The 26200-nt window shown below is 38.6% G+C and overlaps 1 protein-coding gene across 2 annotated transcripts; it reads left to right on the top strand.

Moving 5' to 3' along the window:
- Positions 1-295: 295 nt before the first annotated feature.
- On the top strand, positions 296-26200 carry TMEM242 (transmembrane protein 242). 2 transcript variants are annotated; one of them, XM_067293601.1, is made up of 4 exons: positions 296-469; positions 2829-2929; positions 8673-8810; positions 25062-26200. In XM_067293601.1, the coding sequence occupies exons 1-4, from the start codon at positions 340-342 to the stop codon at positions 25158-25160; spliced, it is 468 nt and encodes a 155-aa protein (XP_067149702.1). In that variant the 5' UTR covers positions 296-339; the 3' UTR covers positions 25161-26200. The 2 variants fall into 2 exon arrangements, with proteins under 2 accessions (XP_067149702.1, XP_067149703.1); XM_067293602.1 differs by lacking the exon at positions 25062-26200 and adding an exon at positions 9698-10710.

The raw sequence follows: 26200 nt of genomic DNA, 5'->3' as shown, positions 1-26200 counted from the left end.
CAATAACCCAATATGTATATATATATATCTCCCCAAATTACTGTCTGGACTCACAGGTGAGCCACAGTTACCTCAGTCACCGATAAACTACTACAGGGGTCAAAATGTCCCGAGCGCGCCCCGCTCGCCTCAGACACTGCAGCCTGCCTGCAGCACTGGCAGCTCTTGTGACTGCCCCGCAGCGGGGCTCGCCGAGGCCCTGGGGCTGCCGCGTCCCCCCGGCCCGGCTGCGCGGCCGAGGAGGAGGAAGAGGAGGAGGCAGGGCCGCTGCCGGTGCCTGCCCAGCTCCGTCTCCTTCCGGGTTGCGGGCCACTGCCGCCTTCCCCCGCGCCCTGGGCCATGGGGGCGGCCGCCGGCGGGGACGCCCGGGACGGTGTGGCGGCTCCGCTGGACCCCAGGCGCGGGCCGGCCCTGCCCCGGGGGGGCGGAAGTCCTGCGGCGCCCCGAGACAAGCTCTTCCTCATCAAAGGTGCAGAAAGCCCTCCTCTCCCCCCCGCCCCCGCCCGCACAGCTCGGAGACGAGCGGCAGCGGCTGGGGGAGCCCCATGGTCGCCGCCTCCCCCCGCAGCTCGCGGGACCCGGCCGGGCTCTGGCCCTGGCGGCCGCGGTGCGGCGAGGGCGGCGGTGGCAGCCGATGCCCGCGAGGAAGACGTTTCCTTGCTGCAGCCCGACACCTTGCCTCACTCCCCTGTCCCGGGTGAGATGCCGAGGTGTTTGGGGATGACCTCGGCTGCGGCGTTTGGATGTGGCGAGGACGCCCCTAAAATGCCGCCTGCCTTTATCTTCCCCGCTGGAGGGGACGGCGCCCGCAGCCTTGGGAGGGAAGGGGAAAACGGGGCTCCAGGGGTGCCCAAAGGCGGCGGGGGCGAGCTGAGCGGAGCCCTGCCCTGGCGCGGGGGCGGCGGGGCTCCCCTCAGCGCCCCTCCGATGGCAGAGGTTACCTTTCCGAGAGGGAGAAACCCGCGCTGCCGAGCGGCGCCTTTGCGCGGCTCGTTTGTCCGGGAGCGGAGGGGGGTCGGGGGTGTCCGTTAACGGTCACCGAAGGCAGCTGCGAGGGGTGAGCGCACCAGAGGCTCCTCATGCGCCACCTCCAGCCCTGCAGGGAAACCCGAAGGTGGGGATGATGGCGAGGAAAAAGAAGGATCACACAGGAAAAACATATATATATATATAATATATATCTTTCTCTTTTTTTATATATATATATATATAAAAATAATTGCAGATTTTAAAAACACAGTTTTGATGTGTTATAAAAAAGCTGTCCCAATCCAAATGTTCTTACTAACAGTCTTGAGTGGTTTACCTGTGGGATCTAAAGTTAGAGAAGTGCCCAGATTCCCAACGGAGTGACATGTTTTTACCATTACACACACCTAAGAGTAGAGGAGGAAAGCTTTTTGCTCAAAACTAGTTTGTGTGGTTAATTAGTTTTGCCCTTTGGCTTGTAATCACAGCCAGTGGTGGCATGGCTGACTAGGCTCCCTGAAGACGCCACACAGCTCCTGCCACCCCACGATGGCAGTGCTCTTCTCCTGCTTCGCCCACGCCCTGGCTTACCGTGTCCCAGCGCTGCACCAGCCAGAAAATCATGAGGCAAGACAAGGATCAGATGGATGTATCCCCCAGCAGATACACGGGAATGTTGCTAGAAAGCATGCTAATGTAGGGGTACCAGTCCCTGTTGCCTCGCTCTTTCTACCCCTTGCAGTGCTTTTCTCCCCCCTCCCAGGGGCCATGTTTCAAGTTCCTCCTCTTTGAGGAGAAAAAGTAAATTTAAAACCAATTATTATTTCTGAAATCAAGACAGCATTGTTGGCTTATAGACCTTGAAATGCAAAATGCAGTGAGCATCCAGAGTTTTGACATATGTCAGGTCTTTCTGCTCCCAAACAGAGATGCTTTATATATTTCATTGTCATGAATACAGCAAACTTCTCCATCACACTAATATGATAATTCATCAAAACAAACTGAGACTTAACATAAATATGTTTTGCTTTCTATCTCTTATTTGGGCCAGTTTTTAATTCCCTGACCGGCATTAGGAGAGGAAAAACACAGGCTGGGTATCAGAGGTTACAAAGGAAGAACTTGTAACCACCTGGAAAAAGGATTCTCATATGAATTCAGCTGCTTTTGTACAGTCTGCTCAGTCTTTTGTACCAAGGCTTTTTCTGATCTGGTATTGCTATATGTTCCTTTCTGATGCAAGAACCGGAAGGGATCAAGGGAACCCAAGTGACTTTGGAAATGCTCTGAAGAACTGAAAAGTGGGAAATACTTTATATCTTGGGAAGGCTTTCTGCTATTTTAAGGGGGGAATTGGAGTACTAGAGCAAAGTGGACAAAGCTGGAGAACAGCTGTTGCTTATAGAATGGTCTTCTGAGGTACTGGCAAATTTTCAGATGGCCATTTGAAGTGGCAAGTGATGCAACAAAAATAACTGAATCTTCCTTTAGGGGAAGGGTGTGAGGCATAGTCATGGAACAAGAAGATCACAGTAGCCTGGGTCCTGAGTGAGAGAGGCTACCAAGGAAACAGTGGAAATTGAGAAGTATTGTGAAAAGGTATCTTGGCATTTGAATGATTTTTGTTTTGCGTGGTTTAAAAATACGCACTGGCCATTGATTTTTAAAATGCACTTTTTCAAAATACTCTTTCTTGCTTGCCATATTGAGTTAATGCAAATAGTTTTGACAACCGTTCCTTTCCCTTCAGCATCTGCTGACAGATCTTCATTTCTCATGTTTTATTTCCAGTTTTTGTTTTTTCTCTCCTTAGGAAAAAAAGTTTTGATTTTTATTTCTTAAACTTTTCTTGGCAGGTGGAATTTTCCTAGGTACAGTTGCTACAGCAGGAATGATAGCAGGTTTTGGCACAACACTTGCCATGGCAAAAAAGAAGAACCCAAACTGGTTCAGTAAGGTTTGTTCCTTTTAAACTGTTTTCCAGTTATGATGCACAGGAAGAAGAATGCATGAAATCCTTTATAGAAATGGTGATATATGTGGGGTTTAGCTGTACAAAGTTGATGGTACAAGCATTAGGCTTAATTGAAGTCAAGAGGGATAGGATTAATTTAAAAATCAATTTGGAGTTGGCACTGCCCTAATACTTTAGTACTTTGGATTAGCTGAAATAAAACAACATAAAACTTACTCTGTTTGCTGTAATCATACTACTGCTATATAATGAAATATAATTAATGATCTATTTTGATTCTGTGATGTGAATGTATTTCCTTCTCATGAGCCTGTATCACTTCCGTGATCCAATTTACCATTCAGTCCCTCAGTAATATATTGGATTGGGAAGGGAGATAACTGTGGAGTAGGGATGGGAATGAAAAGTTAGGAAGACTGAAAGCTGTGGAAGATGTAATGTGGAATAATTTAGTTAAAATTTGAGCTCTCCACCCCCTTCCTACCATGTAAGGGGACTGAAGGGCATGAGTAGTAGACTGGTCCTAAGAGATCTGGTGGACAAAACTACATCTCATGCAATTGCATAGCATGATCAATCAAAGTATTCTGTAAAAAAAGAAAAGAAAATTGCAAAGCAAAACTAACAATTATACCATGTCTGTAAATTAATCTAAAGTATAGAACACTTAATGGAGGAACATTTTTTTTCCTTCATTAACACTTTGTTATTGCTGAACATGTCAAATATAGGCCCTTAAAACTGATCAGTCTCTACTCCACTGCACCCTTAAAATACAACAGATATTACAGAATTTTTGAGGGAACTGAAAACTGATCAATTATTTTTAACATGTTAATTAAATAAAAACACAAGAGAAAAAAATAGCACTTTTCCATAGCACTTAAAGTTTATCAGAGCCTTTATATCTGATCACTCAACAGTCTCCTTTTGTGGTCCAAGAAGCATCCTTCCTTTGCCATCATATTTTCCTCTTTAGGCTGCTGTATGTAGCTAAGAACTGTCGAATAACTCATCCAGTGGCCTGTCAGCATCAATTCCCAATTTCCTTCTGATACTGTAATATTCAGAAATGAAGAACCCACTGTCTTTTCAGGAAATGAACAGTAAGATCTTGACAGTTTTAAATAAGAAAATAAATAGCGGAGGATTTCAATAGTGGAAAACTTACGGGGTACTTTTTTTTTTTAATGCCATTATATCCAGGAGCAGCAAGAGGGATTTGTCCTCTGACACTAGGCACAGTTCTAGCAGACTTTTTGGAACCATAAATTTTAACAAATGGTTAAATACAAGTTTTAGAAAAAAAATCAGGATCGATATAGAAATTATTTGTACTTTGTTCTGAGTTAGTATTGCATTTTGTAAGTCACAGTTTTAATTTTCTTAGTCTTACAAAGTTCAGGTGCTTTTTAACCTTAAGGATAGGGTGTAAAGTCTACTTTTTGAGGAAAAAATGATTTGAGGAATAAAAAGAAATAATGGGGCAGTAGCTACCAATATTGCTTTATTAAAATTTCTTGGTGTATGAGTGTAGTTTCACTGGCTTTACATATAGGTCACCCATTTGTTTCTTTTGAAACTTCTAGAAATCTAAGATTTTGAAATGGAGGCTTAACAATAAATGTGGGTTTCTTATTTGAAATAGATAAAACAGAAAACTTTATGAGAAGTTGTTCCACAAGCTATAGAAATGTATTACAAGAAAGAAGCTTTTTTTTTGTCGTTTTTTACCATCTTTGTTGTATTTTTAAACATATTTTTTCCTAGGCATTGCATTTTTCCCAGATAGCACAATTTCAGTGCTGTATATTCTTGGCTGTCTGACCTGTCCCACTAGCAGTGTGAAATTTATCAAGAGTGACATTAAATTGACATCCAAGGATATATATGCTGGAAATGGCACTGAATGATACATACCATATCATTTTTTGCTGAAAATCTGTATCTGCTACTCTCTGTGCAAATGAATTCCAACAGTTTGCTAGCAAAATTTGTAACTCCTGGACCCCTCAACTTAAATTCTGTGAAATATAGAAAGAAAATGCATCTTGTCATGGTACTGGCAGGTAAACAATTTCAAAAGGGAAGGCTAGAGTCTGTAAATGACATAAGTGGCTGTAGAGGTTCTCTGAGGTTTTATGACCAAACAGAAAAACAGTTTTGCAGTAGGTGTGCTTATATAAATTTATAATTATTTACTACAGGTCATTGCCTATTATTTGTAATAACACGTCATGTACAATAATGAAAGCGTAAATATGGATAACTAAAGAACAATATATCCTTCTTAGATGTTCAATGCCCAAATATTATTTTTATCCTTGTTAAGGTGAGGCCATAGTTTCCCAGTCACTTTAAGCAAATATAAGCCAGCATTGCTGTTCAAAGAAGTAAACATACCATGCTTTAGTTCCTGGTAATTCATTCCTGCCCCTGTACCATCACCAGCACTTGTGTTTTTAGGTTGGTGAGATGATACCTATTAATTCTACTTATTTTTACCCTGCATTAGTTTTAATTCAGACTGGTCTTCTGACCCACTTCACTCATGACCACAGTGACTGTGCTGGCATGAAGCTGTGGGAAGGTCCTCAGGAATGAGAATTAATATTGGGAAGTAACGCGAGACCTATTCTTTCAGCATCTTAGCTGGCTTGTGCCAGTTCTTGTGTCTGGGAAACTGCAGCATTCAAGTCAAAGCAGAAACAAGAAGCAAGCATAATACAGCCTGGGACAGATTTAAATAGTTTATGGAAGAAAAAATAGCAATATAATGGGGAAGCTGTACCATCACAGTCAGCTTCATGGCTACATTCAGATTTTCAGGAAGCTAGAGTACAAGACCTTAGTCTCGCAGAGTAGTGTCAACATTATTGGCAAGAGATAAAGTTGAAATTTAACTTACTGTGCCTCTTTCATGGTAGTGAAGTTAATCAAATGTTGTAAGCATTTGTAAATTCGGAGCCCAAATTTACTCAAAACTGAGATTACATGATCCTGTTTTGTGATGAACCGCTGCAGAGACCTTCAATTAAGAAACAATTCTTTTTGTTGGGTAAAATTAAATGCTCAAGACGCCACAGTAAGTGTCCAGTAGCCAGCATTTATCCAGGTGTTTAATTTTATAGTTGGTTAAGTCATATAAAACAGTGAGCAAACTGAATGCAATCAACCAAAGCAGTTGAACATAACATTTATTTTAGGCACCTTGAACACAGCAGAGCTTCCTTTCAGTCACAGATCTTATCCACAAGAGGACAGTTACAGGACTGAGGCCCATGCCTGAAAAAAAATAGTATCAGTTCTCCTTCTCCTGCTTCCTGCTTATATCCTTCAGAAAAAGAAATGAAATGTGAAGCATACATTTTGGGAACCAAATCACCTAATTCTGTCCTATATTTTCCTCATCTAGTTTTTAAAAAGACTCAAGCATTGTTTTAATAGCTTCTTTATTAAATCAAAGAGTTTATTTTTTTTAAAAATAGGAGCAGTAATGAAGAGAAAATAATGTGTACATAGAATAACAGGCTTGTGAATAAAACTCTGTTCTCTTAAAAATGTTCTTTTGCTGGCAACATGGTTTTCCCCCATGCTGTTTTATACTGTTGTCTTTTTCTTTTTTTAGTGTTTCATTAATCAGCTTTCTTGATGCTTGGAACAGCATATCAACATATCTGATAATCACATGACAAACAGTGTTGTTTACAGAAATCTCTATCTGCATACTTAGTACCCCTGAGGAACCAACTTGTGACTGAATATTCTTTGACTGCTGTCAGTAAAGCCAGATCAATTGTTTCCATTTTTGCTTTTTCTCTGGGGCAATCAAGCATTTAAATAGCATTCTTTTTTTTTTGCCAGCAATTTTCACAGATAATTATGCCTATTTAAAGGTTCTGTGTGAGGATATTTTTGCCCATTTTTTCCCTCTTCCAAACTAGAGAAATTCTAACTGTTGTTGTATATGTTTATGACATTATTCCTGTTTCAATAGTCTAATCATCACAAATTTTAAATCTATTCAATACCATCTCTACTGAAAGAGTTATTAAAGTTTATTAGCTGTGGTAAGGCAATAATAGAACATAGTATAATGGTGTGACTAGAGATCTCTATCATTTGTGTCTATGCATCATTTACATGATGCCCAAATTTTAAACAGGGCACACTTGAAGTCAGAACTGGACCTACTGTGTTTATACTGTCTCTACCAGAGGACTGTTTTGTTAACAGCTTCCACTTTGGGATGCGCAAATCAGAATGAATAAGGATCAAGACAGCTCTTGCATGTGCCCTTTGCAAGTGTCTCTTTGTCCTTGGGCACCTATGCCTAGGAGTATATCCTAAGGAAAAGTGTTAATGCTGAGGATTGTCTGAGGATCTTTTTAACATTCTGATAAATACAAAGCCAAGGGGAAAAAACTACTGATGCTATTTCATTGACCAAATACCATAATGATAGGCGCTGTACATATGTTTAATTACATCAAAGAAGAAAGAGCAGAATTTTTATTCTTATTTTTAGAAAAACCTTTAAAGAAAGAATGCAAAGTATTTTTCCCACTTTTTGTGATGAATAAAGACTAGAAAAGTGCAGTTCTTTGGCATGTTTCGGAGGAAATTTTTTTAGATCCTTCTGCAAGTTAATTTTACTTTTCAGAATTTTAGACTATAAATTAAATAATTCTTTATTGAATAGATTTGTAGGCTTGCACACTCATTTACGTTTACCTTTGAGCAATAATTGTCTTTTTTTTTTTTAAGATACCCAATAAGACTGTTCAGTTGTGTAAGGATCACAGATGCCAGTCTGAACTATTATCTTCTAAAATCTATGCTTCTGTGTGAAGAATTGAACAGTGAACCTCATGAAGAAAATAACAAACTCTCTTACTGACCTTTACCACTGGGAGTGTGGGGAGGATGTTGTCTCTCTTACTGCTGTTATAGGCTACATGGATTGCAGCTGTCCTATAGGAAATAAATACACTAAAGTGTGTGAATGTGAGAATGGCTGGCTAACAGTAAACTTGTAGTGTGAACTGTTTGATGTAAGCCGGTGTACAGTTTATGCCCTTAGTAGCTGCAGCATGTATTAATGTTCTGTGACAGAAAAGGTTTCATCATGATTGGGACCCCATCATGACTGAGGCACCGTTCTTCTTGGCCTGGGATGACTTTTCCAAGTGAAGTGCTTAATGTTATCAGAACACATCTCATGTATGACTCTTAAGTATTGGAATCTTAAAAAGCAGTTTAAAATGCCTACTCTTATTTCTGACCTGTTTTGTGTTTTGACTGGTGGAATAACTGAATGTCAGTTTGTTATGCCCACAAAACAGTTGACTCGAGCATTTCTGAGGCAGTAAAATTCATCCCCAGGTGCTACTGGCAACCTTGAAAGCTGTTCCTGAAAGGCAGTGTGAAGTAGGTAAAGAAATTACTGGAAGGTGACTGAACCTAGTTAAAGAACCTCTTATCCTGCAGGGTGTTAATGTATGACTCCAGTCCATGTAAAGTTCCTGTCTCATCAGGATTTGGTGGGAAGACAGCTTGTCTGCCCCTTGCTTGGCTCTCTGGGCCTGCTGGCATCCCTAACAGAGTTTCTGTAGCCACACTAGTACAGTTGGCAAGTCAGACAAACTTCTAGAGCACTGTTAACTTTTTTAGTTTACATTTTTTTCAATTATTGTTCACTTGATCACTTTATTTTTGATTCTAGGGTATTACTGCCACAGCTGCATTACCAGAGAGTGGTTCATCGCTGGCCTTACGAGCCTTAGGATGGGGCTCGTTGTATGCGTGGTGCGGAGTTGGATTGATAAGTTTTGCCATCTGGAAGGCTCTGGGCGTTCACAGTGTGAGTACCAATTATGATCTCTCAAATACCGTATTTTTCCTTGGGTAAGTCATCTCGGTGTGGCATGCCTTCACTAAATCTCTATACTACTTCAGCCTAGCAGTATCCCCTTATTCCCCACATGTACAGTGGCTAACCAGAGATGTGTATACTAGAAAGGCATTCTTTGCATTTCCCACAAATGGGATGTTGTAGGAGAAGACAGTTTTGGAGGAAGAACAGTTTAGTCCTGCTTATGTTTGTATGCATAATGTTTCAGATTCTTCACAAAAGAGTCACTGTTTTAATTCAGAGACTAAAATAGTAGCTGCAAACTTTCTATATTCTATGCTTGTTGAATTAAAGGCTATCCCCCAAATCCTATTTTTAGAGCAATCTGTTATTTTTTGTCAGAGTTTCATTTTTTGCATCAGGACATTGGGGACATAAGAAAAACTGAAAGGAAAATTGCTTTCTTTCTAGAGTATTTCTGGAAGGGACAAAACAGCGGAAATTTGAGGTTGCATGTTTAATGGAGGGGAGTTCCTTAATATGCAGTGTCGAGGCAAAGAAACTGGGGAAGCATCTGTATGTCCCAAGGGGCTAAGGCTATCTTTAGTAAATTGCTTGTGTTCCAGTGTTTCACAGTGTTGAGTATGAACACTAAAGTTCATGTAAGCATTTTAGTTTTCCCCTAGTAATGCACCATGACTTAAGAGTGCCCTGCAGATCTAAGTTTGGCAGAGCTGTCTGCATCCTTTATAGGACTAGTAATGAACAGACTTCCTTTACCTTCTTTGACAAATTACTTACATATTCAGCAAAGCACTTCCTGATCTCCCAAAACCAAAAGGGGAGAAAATTTATACTCCATCGTGATACTGTCCTCATTAATATCTTTATTCCAGTTCTCACTTCATGTCCACTCTCCTCATGAATCCTGTAAGTTAGGAGCTGGGTCCCAAGAGAGAGCACTACATAATCACGTCCCTTAGTTTCCAGCGTTGATTCCTAATAGGAACTCCAGATAGTGAAGGAAGCAGATTTCTGTCAAGAGACCTTGTCAGCATGTGATTTTGAACAGTTTTCTTCCTGCTCTCTGCTGATGTGCATTTTTAAATTTCGTATTTACTGCATTTACTGTAGACTTTTAATTTCCACTGCAGGAAGGAAACATGTATGATAATGCTACTCATTACTGCATAAGTGAAAATTGGCATTTGCAGGTTTACTGACATGCATTTCTTTTTCCTGTCTTACCATGTATCTGTTAAAATCAAATATGTATGTTTAAAATATCTGGAAGTACAAAACCAGACTGTGTTGAAAATGAAATATTCTGACCAAAGGAAGAGGTTCTTTAGAATTAAAAATAAGTTTCTGGAACAAGTAGTCTTTGATTTTTGATTGCTGTTGACACTTTTTGCATATTGCTTTAACATAATACTCAGGAGCAAAGACTGTTAAAAGACTGTTTTAGAGCTTAAATATCATTTTCCTGAACAGTTGAGGGCTTTGCTGCAAATAAGGGTTACAAGCTGGCTAGTACCTCATTAGTTCTGGATTCTTAGACATATAGTCATTTTGAGAAGGGCCTATTTACTTTCTTTATTTTCCTTTTTCAGGGGAACAGAAAGGATTCTTTTAGAAATTCTTAAATAATATCATGTGAGCAGAGATAATGTAAACAATCAGTTGAAATACTAACTTTTGAGGAAAATATATTGAGTCTAATACTTATTAGACAGCCACACAAAAAATAAATAAAATTCAGTTGGTGAGAAACTATTTACTGAAGTTATTATGTTAAATTAAGTTTCTTTATACATTGAGCTCAGTGTCTTCTGTGGTCTGAACAGTCTATGTTTTCAAATAAACATTTTCATTCCAGTTAAATGTTTTAAAATATACACTACTACAGATTTACCTGAATAAAAATATCTTGCCTCTTCAGTGTACTTGAGTTCTGTTGCTCTGCAATACTTGCAGGCACCTAGCACAGTAGGCCTACAGAAGTACAAATTACAATTTAAAACCTAGTATTATGTATATAGACCTGAAAACTCTGAATTTAAGGCAGACTTTATCCTCTGAAAGTGCTGTACTACACATACCTTAGAAAAGGTTTGATTCATTTTGATGCCAGGAGCCTCTGCTGAATTAATGACTCGATTTTGGCAGCTGGACAGAGAAGAGCACTTGCCCCTGCCTCTTCACCTCAACTGCCCGTAACAGGAACCAGCTGCCTGTGGGACCTGCTAATTAGTCACCTGGCCCTGTTACTGCCCACTCTCAGCTGAGCAGCAGCTTCCTGTGTTTAAGTACTGGTGGTGATGATGGTAACAGCACTACCAACAGCTAATCCAGTCTTCTGATACTCAGTTATTAAACAGAATAAAATTCTAATGGTAAGCACCACGGATGTTTCACTTTCCAAACTGCTACAACTTCTGCTTTCTTAGGAAAAGGAAAAAGTCTGGATTATGATCCTCGACTGCCCAACACCAAGCTGCTTTTACCGCAGGCGAAGCGGGGGCGGCCGCGGGAGGCGGCGGAGCGGGGGCGGCGGGGCGCGGCGCGGCCCTGCCTTGCGCCGCAGCGGCACCTGGCGGCGGGCGCGGCGCGCTCCCGGCTGCCTCGGGGAAGCCGGGCCGGGCTTCCCTCCGGCTCGCCTTAGTGGTGGCCGGAGTCTTACAGCCACCGGGCTGGAAAACCAGCACTGCGGTAGTGGCGAAAGGTGTTGCCAGTAGTTGCATCCCAGAGGAGCGGTTTCGTTTGGTATCGCTGCCAAAGCACTGCCATTTTTTTAATTTTCAGGGGTGGGTTTCCTATGAGCATGAATTATCAATTGTGCAGCACTGAGTGATTGATAAAGATAGTATTACTGTAAGCTTTGTGACTGTTTAAATTATCTTGTCATCTGCTTATAAAGTCAGAGACGAAATGACAAGAAAAAACTAGCACAATATTTCTTTGATAAGTTATAATTGCTATAATTAATCTGCTCCAGTGGTTCTGAAGCTGCATCACCATTACTCAGCAGCTTTTGTAGTGGGAGGTAACCAAAGGTATAGTTTACTGGGAATGTTATATCCGTACACCTTCTGATACAACCTGCGGCTGCTGTAGAAGCAAGCACAAAGCAGTCATTGCTTAATCTGTTTTGGACACTGGCATGATGCACCAACTTCGGTGATACTAGGTTTTTATTTAAGTGGTTTATTGGTTCTTAAAACTGCTGTGACAATGCCTACTCCAGCTCTTAAATGGCTTTACTGGTAGAGGTGGTTCCCTGTAGCTTTACAGTCTGCTGCCCTTTATACCAGCATGAAATCCCAGGAATGATAGTAGATAGTAGACAGATCTTTATATCTTTATAAGGGATATAAAAGATTTTATGCTGTCTCAGGTTAGGTTGTTAATATCCCCTGACTGCAGTTACCGCTATTGTAATCTAAGAATAGGTGGGTAAGTAGTAAAACCTCCTAAATTTCAGTCAGCTCTTATCCCTAAATTGCGAAGTGATGCATCAGTGAGGATTTGGTCTGATAATAGTTTAAGGTTTATCTTTAATAATGAAAAAGTGAAATCTATATTTTCAGTACTTAGGAGTTGAGGTTCTATCTTTTTTTTTTTTTTTTTTAAGTGTGCCCCTTGCAGAAATTACCCAGCTGTCAGTAATAGCATGAGTTTTAACTTGCTTCCCACAAGCTCTTGGGAACCTATTTCAAATTAAGTCCACTTCTGATTATCTCAGGGCACAGAAACTCTGGCTACATCAGCAAGCACTAGAGACCAACAGGATTGGGTCAGTGAAGCAGTTGGTGCGAAGGACCTGATATCTCTACCCCTTCCAGGGGATTTTTTTAAATTTGGACTAACTCTAGCCTTGTCCCATAGCTTGAATGCCCATTTGCAGTTGGAGTACCTGAGGTGCATTCCTGGAATACATCTTCAGTTTAGTTTTACCCTAAAGGAATCCAGTTCATGCGCTTTGAGACTGTTGTAATATAATTCACAAACAGTAAGTGGGGACAAGGGAGATTTGCTTCAAAAGAGCACTCCTGATCTGAACTAGAATACTCATCTAGATGTACCCACAGCATTTCACTTTAAAACACTCACAAAATAGAAAAAAATATGTATTTAAATGTAAGTTTGATAATTGATATATGAAATAGAAACAAATGTCAGCACTTTTAACAAGTATATTTGCTCTCTAATAACTTTTACATTGTGGTATTATCTTCCTCTAAGCTTGCAACCTCAAAACTGTGTAATTGTAAACTCCTGGTACAGTGGGCTGACAGTTTTTGATGGAAAACACAGAGGTATCAAATTTTGTAGAAAAGAGTGGTTTTAGCCAGTTTCTCATTTGAGATTTTTAAGAAGCTGAATAATTGTTGAAACATCTTATTTCAAAATTCTCTATATGAAATACTCCATGCAGTTTGAAAATTTCAGTTTAAAAATAAATCATAACTTTTGACTTTTAAATTTTTTTATTATATGAAACATTTTAGAATTATCTTAAAAACCCTATTATTTTAGTTGACCTGAACAAGTATTTTCATGAAAGTTTCCAAGACTTAAATCTTTCCTATTCTATTTACCGTTCTACAAGTATTATCACCTGACATACCTTTTTGTTGCATGTACAGTTCAAAGTCTGTATATTAAAATTAACTCTGATAGTACTATGTAATTTAATTTAAAGTAAATGAAACCGCTTGAATCATTAGGCAGTAGAGCAGTGGAAGCTAGCATTGATCTGGCAAAGCTTTAAAGTATGTGCTTCATTTTAGGCATATATATTTACAGTTTCATGGTTCTTTTAACCTACTCTAACTAATGGTGGTTTCATGTTCAAACCAGTGGTCACACCAGATGGGTCCTGCTCCCTCTTTTGCATTAGTTTAAGTGGCTGCAAAGCCAATTGTATCGGCTCACTGACAGAAGTAAATGCTAACCTTTTTTTCCAGAGTTAGTTTTCGGTTGTATCTATGAGCTGATCTAACTCACTGTGCATTGTGTGGTTGCTTGTGATGATGCAAAAGAGTCAGTGGTACCATGCAGCCAGCAACTAGGGTAGCACCATCTCTGCTGGGGGAGACTGGTCTTAGATCTCAGGTGATCACATACAGCTACATTAAACTTGCGTAGTTAAGTATTTTGCTGAAATGAGCCTCTTCCATATTTATAAACCTAGGGTTATCAGAGGTGAGAGATAATTGATCAAAAACTATATAACATGTATTCTTTTATAAGTCATTTTCTAATGATAAATTATCTAAACTTTCTGTATTTCAACAGTTCTAGTCTTAGCATTGTCCTTGAAGGCTCATGGATTAGGCCATTTAAGATAACGAAAGCTGTGTCTGTGGTGATAAAAGTGGGCCCACTGTCAAAATACTTATGATTATTTGAAGGAATTTCCAGTCATAGCATAGCCTTGGAAACAAAAAGAAAAAACTATTTTGTCTCAGAGGAGGGCCAAATTCTGTTGTTTTATTTCTGTGACATTACTTCATATTAAATGCTTTAATTAAACTAAAGTTACAGTAAAATAATAAAAGCTTAATTAAAAGCCTACTGGAAAGCAGGCTTGCTGGAACTAGTATAGTTTAACTGATTTATCTATCAGTCTCTAGCCTTCCTCTCCTTTGCTACTTAAACTGTTGGTTTTTTTAAAGGCAGGAACCTGACATCTAAGATGTCTGTAAAAGTAAGATGGACACCATGTTGATGGCTTACTTTAATGAGTGATATGGATAGGGTCCACATTTGTGAAATAAATTATTCCTTTTTTTGAAAAGGTCCTTCTTGGCCCATCTCTCTGTCCCTGAGTGCTTCATTGTTCTTACCCTCATTCTCAATCCTCTGACCTTAGAGGAGTTTCAGAGTCTGATTCCCATGTAGCAGATTGTCAGGCTACACCATTTAAATTTAGTCCTGTACTGCATTCAGTATGCGTATTTATCAGGAATAATTAATGATAATCATCATGCTGATTGAATAGAATCACCATATCCTATGAAAGATTATTTCATCAAAAGAGAGCTTGGGTACGAGTACTTGAGTCTTGAATCACATGTAAAAAAACATTTTCCCCACAGCCACTGCAAGCTCATTCCAAGCACCTTCACAAAGCAGTTATTTTCAATTGAAGATATCTGCTGATGATGATTTTTATACTAGGTTTAATTCCAGTTTCCTTACAAAATAATGACTGCCATTTGTCAGCAGTAGAAAATACTTGGAAAAATGTTAGTTTCACAATTTTCCAGAAGTTACAGCTGAGTTGTAAACCCTTACTTTAAAGAAGCTGATTTTTAAATAAGCAGTTTTTTTGTTTTTAATTAACCTTGCAGCTATATAATACTTGACAGGTATTAAAACATACCTCTGAATAGCTGTTGTTTTATTCTTCATTTTTTACTATAAGCTGATTATGAGCCTTCCTTTAAAAGCAAAACAATACCCTCAGCACTTGCAGACTGAAATGTTCAACAATTAACGAACAAGATAAATCATGCTTTAAAAGCCCTTTTGCTCTTCATGTCCTCAATAAATTAAGTTTTATTTCCTTAGAAATAAAAGCATTCTTTTTCCCATAGGAAAAGGGGAGGATGATTCATATGTAGGTTTGTGAAACTGTATCTTGTTGCTTACACATCTGTTCTGTGGAAAGCTGGGAAATGCTGAGGAGCATTGCATGGTAATTTGTGATTAATATAGTTATTAAATATTAGTTTATCATCTTTATAGTGACTTCTAATGAAATATCCTGTTTTTCATTGATCTTAACCTTCAAAAATGGTAACAATCCAAAACAATTGCACAGCTGTGTACAGACATCTAAAACAATTAAAATACATGCTTGCCATGATTTTATTGGTAAGGGCATTTCCAAGGCTTGCTGCTTATCTTTAGAGGAAATCTAACCTCTAAATCACCATTTTAAGCATAACAGGAATAACATTCCCCCCAGTTATTTTGAGAGATATTTGATTTAATTTTGTGAGTCCATAAGCATAGGCACAATATAAATACAAAGGAGTATTAGCATTAAGGATGGATGAATTTCAAAAATACAATAATCATTTAAGAATAAGAAATTTGAAGATTTTTCTGTCTTTGGCATCCATAAATAGTACTAAGATCTATAGATCTCAACCAAGCATAGGCATATTGCGGTGGCTGACATTTTTATGGTATTTGGTAAATGAACAAATGTTTCTATAAAAGCAGTGTGTTTCCTGGAACCATAAAATTCTTGTTTTGGTTGTTATTACTTTTAATTTTTAGCAGTATTTAATTCTCACCTAAGTGATAATCATGAAGTTTCTATTCCTTATCATGCTTACACTTGATGGTGTAACACATCCTTTCTTTTCTATTTCATGGTCATATAATTCAATGCAATTGAAACCTGTTCAGTTTGCTTAACATTGTTTCGTCTCCTCAATACTTACTTAAATTTAACATCTTAAAAAGAAGATGGAGTCCTAGTACAAGTTAGTTCTTCATCCTCCTGTTTATGCAAGATTTTTCTGCATTGCTTATATTGCCTAATTAGTTCATTGTGGAGACGACTTGCCTCCACACATACATTCTGCTAGTATTTTATCCAAGAAGTAAAAAAAAAAAAAAAAAAAAAAAACCACTGAACTTCATTGTATACTTGATAAAGCAGAATGCTTATTCAAGGAATGAACTCATCATTTTCCTGCCGATTTCAGGGAAAGCTGCTACATTTGCATCATCAATAAGGACAGTTGTAAAAAAGTATTTCAAGAATATAGGAAGACAGTAATTGTAACTCTCTTTAGGAATTTTTCTACTGTGTCTTGGAAGAGACTTCTAGCTGCTCGCTGCCAGCAATGTGTTAAGAAGCTAGATAGAACAAAATAATCACCCTTTCATCTAAAATTGCCTCTGTGGAGCACTTCTGCTTCTCTGTAAGTAGACCAGCTGATTGATCCGCTTCTCAGCTGCATGTAAATACATACTATATGTGTATAACTAAAATCTGAATAAAAGCTTATCTGATTGGTGCAAATTATTCATGCTAGATATTAGTAGTATGGGACTGTTTTGTGCTTTGAAGTATAGCAATATGGCACTTGTCTTAAGCCTCTGTGGTCAAAGACCCCAGATGCTCTGCGTGTCTGAAAGTGTCCAGCTGTAACATCCCAGCTCTTTGTGTAACGCTAACTCTGACAGGTTTCTTTGCATGGAATTCAGCCCTGTTCCAGGAGTCAGGGCTGGTATGTCTCTTAAGAGTAGGGCTTTGGTTTTGGCTCTTTTCACAACCATGAATCTTACTTATGCATTATACATATCATAAGTGTAAATTCCTGTACATACAGAGGATAAAAATTATTTGGATTACTTTTTTCAGGAACTGTCTTACCTGCAGACAATTCATATGTTTTTGATTTAATTCAGACATCCAAATTACAGCAGAGAAGAGCTTATACAGTTTGAATATGCATCCTGAGATGTTGGGTCCAATAGCCAACATGCTTTATAGATCTAGTATTTAACTGTTTAAATTTTAAAATTACGTCAATATTAATTTTTGAAATTGTCTAGGGTGACTAAGGAGCAATGACTAATGCACCATAATACTCTCATCATGTGGATGTCCTTTTCAGTCTCCAAGGTTTGAAATCTTAGAAAGAACACAGTAATTGCTTATATGTAATACAATAAGATTCTGCAGAAATAAATGGCACATCTCTCAGTGAATTCAAAAGTATTCCACTCTGGTTTTTCTGCATGGCATGAAAGCCTTTTGCAACAAGAAGGTATAATCCAAACTTTGTTCCATTGCATTCATTTTGAAGCCTGATGCAGCATCACTGAAATCAATGGGAGTGGGATTGAGAATGAAAAACTTCGTCTGCTTTGAGATATCATATACTTCAAAAACTGAAGTCTTTGGCACTTTATTTCAGGAAGATCAGTGTAAAGATTTATAGAATTTTAAAGCATATTCATATTTCTCTGAACCTAAAGAAGAAACTTCTTTTTTAATGTGGTTTACAAAATTACTGTCTTTGTGTATATAAATTAATTGCTGTCTTTCACATTGATCATAATTAGCTAACCACTTCCTTTTTTGTATTCAAAATAATCCAGACTTAAACCAGAACACTTTTGTTTCTTCAGGCTTTTCGATTGGATTGACATCCTCTTTCTTTTACTCTAGATGTATAGAAAGAAACCTCCAGGCTAGTAGTTAACAGTCCCACTTTTGGGAGTTAAGTGACATTCATGTAGAAATTAAACCAGACAAGGGGGGGCTACTAAAATATGTTTGTGGTATAGACCAACTACCTTCCAGTTTGTGAAATGCATGGATCCATTTGCGATTGAGTAACATGGCAGCTGCATACATGGAAAAGTAACATGAGAGTATTACTGTGTTTTATCTGTTCATGTGACCCAGTCATTGCAAAAAGGACAGCTTGACCCGTGTTACCTGACAGCTTGCTATAGTTCACCAGTAATTTGAGTCAGAATATGTAGTAGCTTTGGGAGGTAAATGTATAATGATTTTAGAACTATGACAACTTCATTTTAAACAGTGAAGATAATCTCCCCCTCTTCCTGTAAATTTCACTTTAGTTCAGATTATTTTCATGTTATTTTTCTTTTAAAACATACAGGACATGTTTTATGTGATTATACAGGATTTATAAGGGATGCGTTTCTGTAAAATATCTCTGTGTATGTTTAATTTTAGGCATTGTAAATGGCCCTCTGATTTCAGAGAGACTATTCAACACTGTGTAAAGTGAAGTAGGTGCGTAAGTCTCTGTGGGCTAGGGGGTTAATATGAGCTCTTTACTTCTCTAGATATTTAACAAAATTTGGCTGCATCTTTCCTCTATGCAAGCCTGAGACAGTGGAATCAGAAAACAGGTTGTAAAGGGTGCACTATGACAGTACAGTGTAGCAAAATTAAAGTATTATGATGTGTACTGCCAGGATTGACCCTCTGAGTGCCGTTTTCTTAGACCTGTAATTTTGAATAAACTCAACATTCATAATGCCCTTGCCAGTCAAGCATATGAGCTAAGAATACCAAGAATACAGAGCACAATTTTCCATGCTTATTTCAGAGGTCAGCTTGCAAACTGGCACAAGTTCACCTGCAGTGAGTATTCCCTTTTACCTTGAGAAGCAGAGGGGTGTGACCAGGGGTTAGTACTGGGTCCAGTCTTGTTCAACTTCATCAATGACCTGGATGAAGGGACAGAGGGCACCCTCAGCAAGTTTGCTGACGATACAAAACTAGGAGGAGTGGCTGATACGCCAGAGGGCTGTGCTGCCATTCAGAGAGAGCTGGACAGGCTGGAGAGGTGGGCGGAGAGGAACCTCATGAAGTTCAGCAAAGGCAAGTGCAGGGTCCTGCACCTGGGGAGGAATAACCCCATGCACCAGTACAGGTTGGGGGTTGACCTGCTGGAAAGCAGCTCTGTGGAGAAGGACCTGGGAGTGCTGGTGGACACCAAGTTAAGCATGAGGCAGCAATGTGCCCTTGTGGCCAAGAAGGCCAATGGGATCCTGGGGTGCATCAGGAAGAGTGTTGCCAGCAGGTCGAGGGAAGTGATTCTCCCCCTCTACTCAGCCCTGGGGAGGCCACATCTGGAGTACTGCGTCCAGTTCTGAGCTCCCCAGTACAAGAGGGATGTGGCACTACTGAAGCAAGTCCAGCGAAGGGCTACAAAGATGATTAGGGGACTGGAGCATCTCTCTTATGAGGAAAGACTGAGAGCTGGGCCTGTTTAGCCTAGAGAAGAGAAGACTTAGAGGGGATCTTATTAACGTGTACAAGTATCTGAAGGGAGGGTGTCAAGAGGATGGGACCAGACTCTTTTCAGTGGTGCCGAGCGACAGGACGCGAGGCAACGGGCACAAACTGAAACACAGATGCTTCCATCTGAATATGAGGAAAAACTTTTTCACTGGGAGGGTGACAGAGCACTGGAACAGGTTGCCCAGAGAGGTTGTGGAGTCTCCTTCTCTGGAGATATTCAAAACACGCCTGGATGCAATCCTGTGCAATGTGCTCTAGGTGACCCTGCTTGAGCAGGGGGGTTGGACTAGATGCTCTCCAGAGGTCCCTTCCAACCTCAGCGATTCTGTGATTCTGTGATTATCTTCAGCCAGGAAGCTGTCTGCTTTGCTCTTGGAGTACAGTGGGGGCTCAAGGCTTGCCATTTTCTGCAAATAACTTGCTATTACTATATGCAGACCTTGGTAAGCGTTTGCTAACAAGGATGACAGCAATCATTTTAAGATTTGGGAAAAGGTGGTAAGAACAATCCTCTCTGATGCTCTCAGATCCAGGGCAACCTGTCTCATCTTCATGCCACATGAAATGGAAGGTGGCCGATTAGAATATAAGGCATGTAGATACTGTATTCTGCTGCCAGTCAGTATTCCAGTTCAGGGCATCTAACCTCATTTCACTTGAAAGCTAATGTAAGCAGTTCTTGCTGGTACAAGTACTAAAATAGAAAACTAATAATTCCTACAATCTGGGTTGGCCTATTATGAATGTCAGACATTAAAGAGAACGTTTCTTTGTAAAACTTTAATCCTAGGATTCATATAGACTGCTTTACCCCTTCTTCCATTCATTTTAATATGAACGGCCATATAAGTGCTCTCAGTAATAGTGTTATCCCAATTTTTGCATGACATTCTGTCAATGATGTACATTAAAAAGACATTATTAAATGGAAGATGCTTTTAGGTCCCCATATTTTTGCCACCTGAGGCAGGATCATTAGGTTAAGATAAGAAAATAACAGTGATCTGTAGCTATTACAGATTATTTAGTGCAGTAAGGTAGATGATACCCTTTTAGAAAGAAGCCTGACAGTCAGAGGTGGAACAGTTACTGTAATTTATTTGGCAGGAAAAAGCAGCATCAAGCTTTGCAGTATCTATGATAAAAAAATAAAATTCACTTGAGTGAAATTCACTTCAGAGAGTTGCCTCCAGCAATGGAGCATGCTGCAATGCTAAATCAAGAAATGTGTTACAAATTGTTCATGTACCACTAGGTTCAGAGGCAGTAGTTGAGAGAGTGGCCTACAATACTGAAGGCAACAAAAGGAGGTACTGCACTGTTAATTGAAGACATTATCACAGTTGAATCAAGTACCCTGGGGTCAGTGTGGCTGACAATAATAAAAAGGCACCTATTTCAGTGAATTATTTCAAAACATTCTGTTACTCAGTACACAGCACATTAGCTTTAATAATTAAATCAACACCTTTTAGTTTGAGACCACTGGTATGTGTATTGTGGAAGCTGGAGGAAATATGGAAGAAGATTTCTTGGGAGGAGGAGGGAGAAGAGGCATCCCTAATGGCATATCTAATATAAAAAGGCAAGGCAAGACAAAGATTCCTAATTGCAGCATTTCCCTCATTCAGAAGCATGCTTGTCCCCTAAAAGGGGCAGGTAAATATAAGGTCCCAATTTTTGCACCTCACTGTGTAGTATTAATAGCATATAAAGCAGGACTAACCATCTTCTTCACAAGAGGCTCACCACAAAGCAGGAGGCTGACTGGATACCTAGTAAGCCCAATTCATAGAAAGGCAGCTAATCTACATGTTTAGTGGGCAAATTATACCTTCACTACAAGGATCCTTTGAAGTTGCAATGGGCCTGGTATGGTGCTGTCAATCAGACACAAACAAGAAAAACCCTGAGACCAGTGTGAGTTTGGAGGCCTAATTTAGTCCTTTGCTAAACATAGTTTGGCCAGTCCAGGCCCAGGACATTGAGCTCATAGCCTCTGACTGAAGAAAGTCACAGTCTAAGTTTTGACACTAGAAAGGTTTGTCAGCAGACTGACACTTGACACTAGGAGGTATGGGACAGGAACTTTGGGATGCAGCTTCCACGGTCACTTACGTGTGTATGTACTGGTTCCATTGCATCAAAGAATAGTTACTTTTTAAAGTCTTCTCCATGCTCCAAAGCAGTGTGACAAGTGATTTTTAGAGGAGCTCTGAATGCAGGGAGAAAGGTGGCTAGGGTTTAGAAGTACATTCAGGATAGAAACAGGCCCAAATGTGGAAATGGGAGGAAGGAACTCAAAAGCTGGTGTCATTGGTGAAACAGAAGAGACAGGGGAGATAGATACCTTAGAAGTCCAAAACAAAGCCATAATGAAATGCTGCACTGCATTTTCTCACTGAGAGGAGAAAGAGAGAAAATAAGAGTCTGTGGCTGGTATTAGACATGTTTCTTAATGCATTAATAGTGGGAACTCAAAAAATATTGTGGAGAAAAATAATAGAGTGCACTATCTTTTAAGCTGTATAGAAATGAAAATTTTATATAAGTTAATAGCTGTGGTGTTTGTATTGTGAGTAAACTGGCCCTGCTCAGACATATTGTGAAGACATTATGTATTAGTTAGGGCCACGCCAGTCACTATAGATAATGTCCTTCTTGTATAGCTGACGATCTGAAACATAACATTGAGAAGACAATGCACAGTGGTGATCAGCTTGGCATTCTGATTTATTAAGCTCACTATCCAGAATGGGAATCACAAAAGAAGAAAGTTTGTGCAAAAATATAAAACATAGTCAAACTTGTGAATTGGAAAGAGAAAAATATTATGTGCAGAGGGGGGTCATGGAATAGGGCACAAATGATGGAGTGAAAAGAGATAAATGAGATGTTGAGTCTGGCATCAGGGGCAAAGTGGTTTTACAAATAAACATCAAAATCTGAGATGGCAAGGCTGAGGAAATTTCTCAGGGAATCTTGAAAGCAAAAAGAAGATACTGAACATTCCAGATTTTGTCCATGTGTTAATGAAGAATTGCTTTTCCAGAAAATGAGTTGCTTTTACCTGCAGAAGATAAATTAGCATTCTGAGAGGAGATGAATCAACCAAAGATTCTTAAATCTACATCCACTAACAGTGTTTTAGCACTTTCTAGATAAACATAATTTTTTTCAGAATAGACCTGTGGTGTTTTATTTCCCACACAAGACTGTTTTGTGCATTCTAGGGTTTGGCATTTTGGTAATAACGTGGTAGATATTAAGAGTGAGGAAGCATTGCAGTTTATTGAATGGCTCCCCCGCCCATCACCCTTTTTTGGAGGTCTTATATAATCACTTCTCATTTTCTTTGGTATCTTGTGTCTTCAGTGGAGTAATTCAGGTGTCCTGTAGGGCTTATCAGTGCATCATTTAAATTTGACACTAAAAATTTGAGTTTAGAAACATACCCAAAAAATCCCCATTGCACCAGTTCATTAACTAGTATAAAATGTTTTATTTCCATTTATACCAAATGAGCTATAGCAGTTTGTACCAGGTTAGGATCTGACCATTCCTGTTTTATACTTAGAGCAAGATGAAAGAGTAGAAGAGATTGGTTGACTCTTTAGAAATTAAAAAATGTAAAGTATATTGAACAGTTTTCACACAAGAGAGAAATGGGGTAACTTAATTAAAGAGGCCTGGAAAAAACATCTGAACTAAAGATCCTATAAGCATTTTCTATTGTAAATACTTGTATTTAATTGTCAGCAATTGTTTAAGGTAATGTGGGCTGTTCCCCTACGTCAGTTCTGATGTTGGTGTTTAGTATCCTTGGGAATATTAGTGCTCTGTGAGAGTTTTTTGATTTTAAATAACTAGCAAAAATACTTGTTTAGGAACTATTGCAGGCTATTGCCAAGTTTTTTTTTAAAGAGAAAGAATAATTAACAACAGCTATCTGATCAGGGTAAATATAGAGCAGACAGTGAAATACTTTTTACGTAAAAACACAAGTGGGATAAAGCAAAAAGGGTAAGCTGGCTGTGAGTTTTCCTCCTATCATCTCTTCATATAATATGTATTTTTATTTGATTAGTAGTACATAGGGTTTTTTCCACAAAAAATTGAATTCTAAAGTGTTTTCATAATCATAATTAGTTTTCATCTTAGTAAAGATTTCATAACTTCTTTGTAAATTGTTTCATTCTTTGTATCAGCTGTAACTTGAATAATTGCATTCTAGCAACATTTCTATAAAGAAGTGCCACTTCTCTGTCAGAATTATTCTTACACAGAACTTGAACAGAAAATGCCCAAAGGTATTTGTAAAAATACTGATGACCTACAACACACAAAGTGTAGGCATATTAGAGAGAATGCCTTTGTGGCAGTTAAGAATATCCAGATTTCCTGGAACCTCTCCATGGGATGAACTGACAGAGACAGCATTTGGTATTCAAGAGGTCACTGCATCCAGTGCTTGAATATCACATCCTGTCTTCCATGCATGAATGTCATAGAGTCTGTAGAGCTTCCTAAAAATAGTAGTCCAAAACTTCCCTAGTACATCCTGCTGTTTATGTAATAGGATTTTCAGTGATTTACTTTTTCCACATCTATACTTCAAAAAGATCCTATATGTAAAAAACTTGGAAGAAAGGACCTTGCTAAATCTAGATATTATCTTTAAAGAGAAGTGATTTTTAAAGAAAGAAATTAAATTTCAGTTCTAACCTGCCAAAACTATTGAATCAGACATGGTTACAATAAATATAGATTTGGTGATCGGTATTTATGTATTGATACACAGAATGTAAAACCAGAAATGTTTTTATTTGCAGCCGACATTTTAATTTACCAACAATGAAAGAAAAGCATGCTGTAATATATATTTAGGAATCTTGTTTTCCTTTCTACTATTATTTAAAGTTTAACCAGATTTTGTTTTGTCACCTATATCCATATTGTAGGATAAACCAAAATTAAGTCAGAGCTGAGCAATATTTTTTTATTCCTTTTTTTAAAATCCTTGAACAGACCCATTGGGCCTTTAAACCACAGCAAGTGTTTTTGGTTTTTTTTTAAAAAAGCACAACAGCCCAAATTCAGATATATTCTATTCAGATAATTTTCTTCCAAACAAAAAAAACATTTCAAATGTATATATGGTAGTTTGTGTAACTGTAGTGAATCATTCAGATAGGTGGTCCAAATTAACCACCCCAGTCTGATGGTTTAGAACTGGGAATTGCTGTGGGTCCCTTTTTTTGCCTAGTTATTTGAATCAACATAATCAGAGGGAAAGACTTAATTTTCTGTTATTTTTAAGGTCTTTTTACTTCTTCTTTACCTCACACAGCCGTATTTTGTGGAATAAGCCCAGGGTTCATGGTGTTACTTTATTTCCTTCTTACAACAGTTGACTGATTTTATTTTAATCTCTTTTATAGATGAAAGAATTCCAAACTAAAATGCAATCAGTGTTTCCAGCAATTCCTAAAAAAAGTGAATCTAGTGTTGAATGGGAAGACTTACTTAAATCCAAATGAAAGAAGCAGAATAATTTGGAGATGTCACTTTCAGCAAGAATGGCAGGGGAACTACTGGAAGTGTCCCATCTGAAAAACAGAAAAGAAAACTCAGACTGAGTGAATTACTGAATTCACTGAACCTGGAGATGCCAGTGAACATCTAACAACAAGAGAATTTATAAAAATAATTTATATTATGCTGTATTTTTGCTGGTACTTTTTCAGCCTGTTTGATCTAGTTGATTTGTGAGGAAATCCAAGATAAGCTGTATCCATCTTGAAAAAAGACTGTATCTTACGCAAACTTGAAGAAGAAACCAATCTTGAGTAGTAAGTGTAATGAAAATACAACAATAAACCCTTATCCCACCCTGCCTCTCAAGAGAAATTTTAGGAAATTTCTCTAGGAAACAATAGTACTTTCAGTGTCATTTACATGTCCCATTAGGAATATAACCATCAAGGAAATTGGAACAGATCTGTTAAAGAACCTGAAAATAAAGCATGCAGTGGACTCTTCTAAAAATAAAGGAGATATTTAAAGTTGCAACAGAGGAAGTATCTGAACCACACTATTTTTGAATGTCTGGAGGGAAAGCTAGAAGCATCCAGAATGCAAGGAATGATCTGCTGAGCTTCTCTGTAGAGCAGCAGAAGAGATGTCTACAAAGTGTACTCTGTTTCGTCAGTAGTAGCTTTTTTTAATTGGATCCTACAATAGCAAATCTGATCATTTGCATAAAAGTTGCTATTATAGTATAGAAATGTAAATTGTAAGTGAAAATGGTATAAAATATTGAGATATCCAGTCTGTCTTATACAACAAATGTTTTCAACTAAGAAAATACATGGTCAGGTATAGCTTTTTGTATTTCCGTGGTTCCTGTGGCTGTTCTAACCAGAGAATCCTAAGCAGTATGTTATTTTTCACACTGCAGTGATCTCTTGAAGTGTGGGCGTAAACTAGGAAGAATAATGTCTTAGTCAAACATTGTATTTGCAGAATTGTAGATCTGTAAAACTGCAGAAATAAAAAAAAATGCTATCACTGAACAATC

This window comes from Apteryx mantelli, chromosome 3 (genome assembly GCF_036417845.1).
Source record: "Apteryx mantelli isolate bAptMan1 chromosome 3, bAptMan1.hap1, whole genome shotgun sequence".
Lineage (NCBI taxonomy): Eukaryota > Metazoa > Chordata > Aves > Apterygiformes > Apterygidae > Apteryx > Apteryx mantelli.
This window is presented reverse-complemented; position numbering and strand designations above follow the sequence as displayed.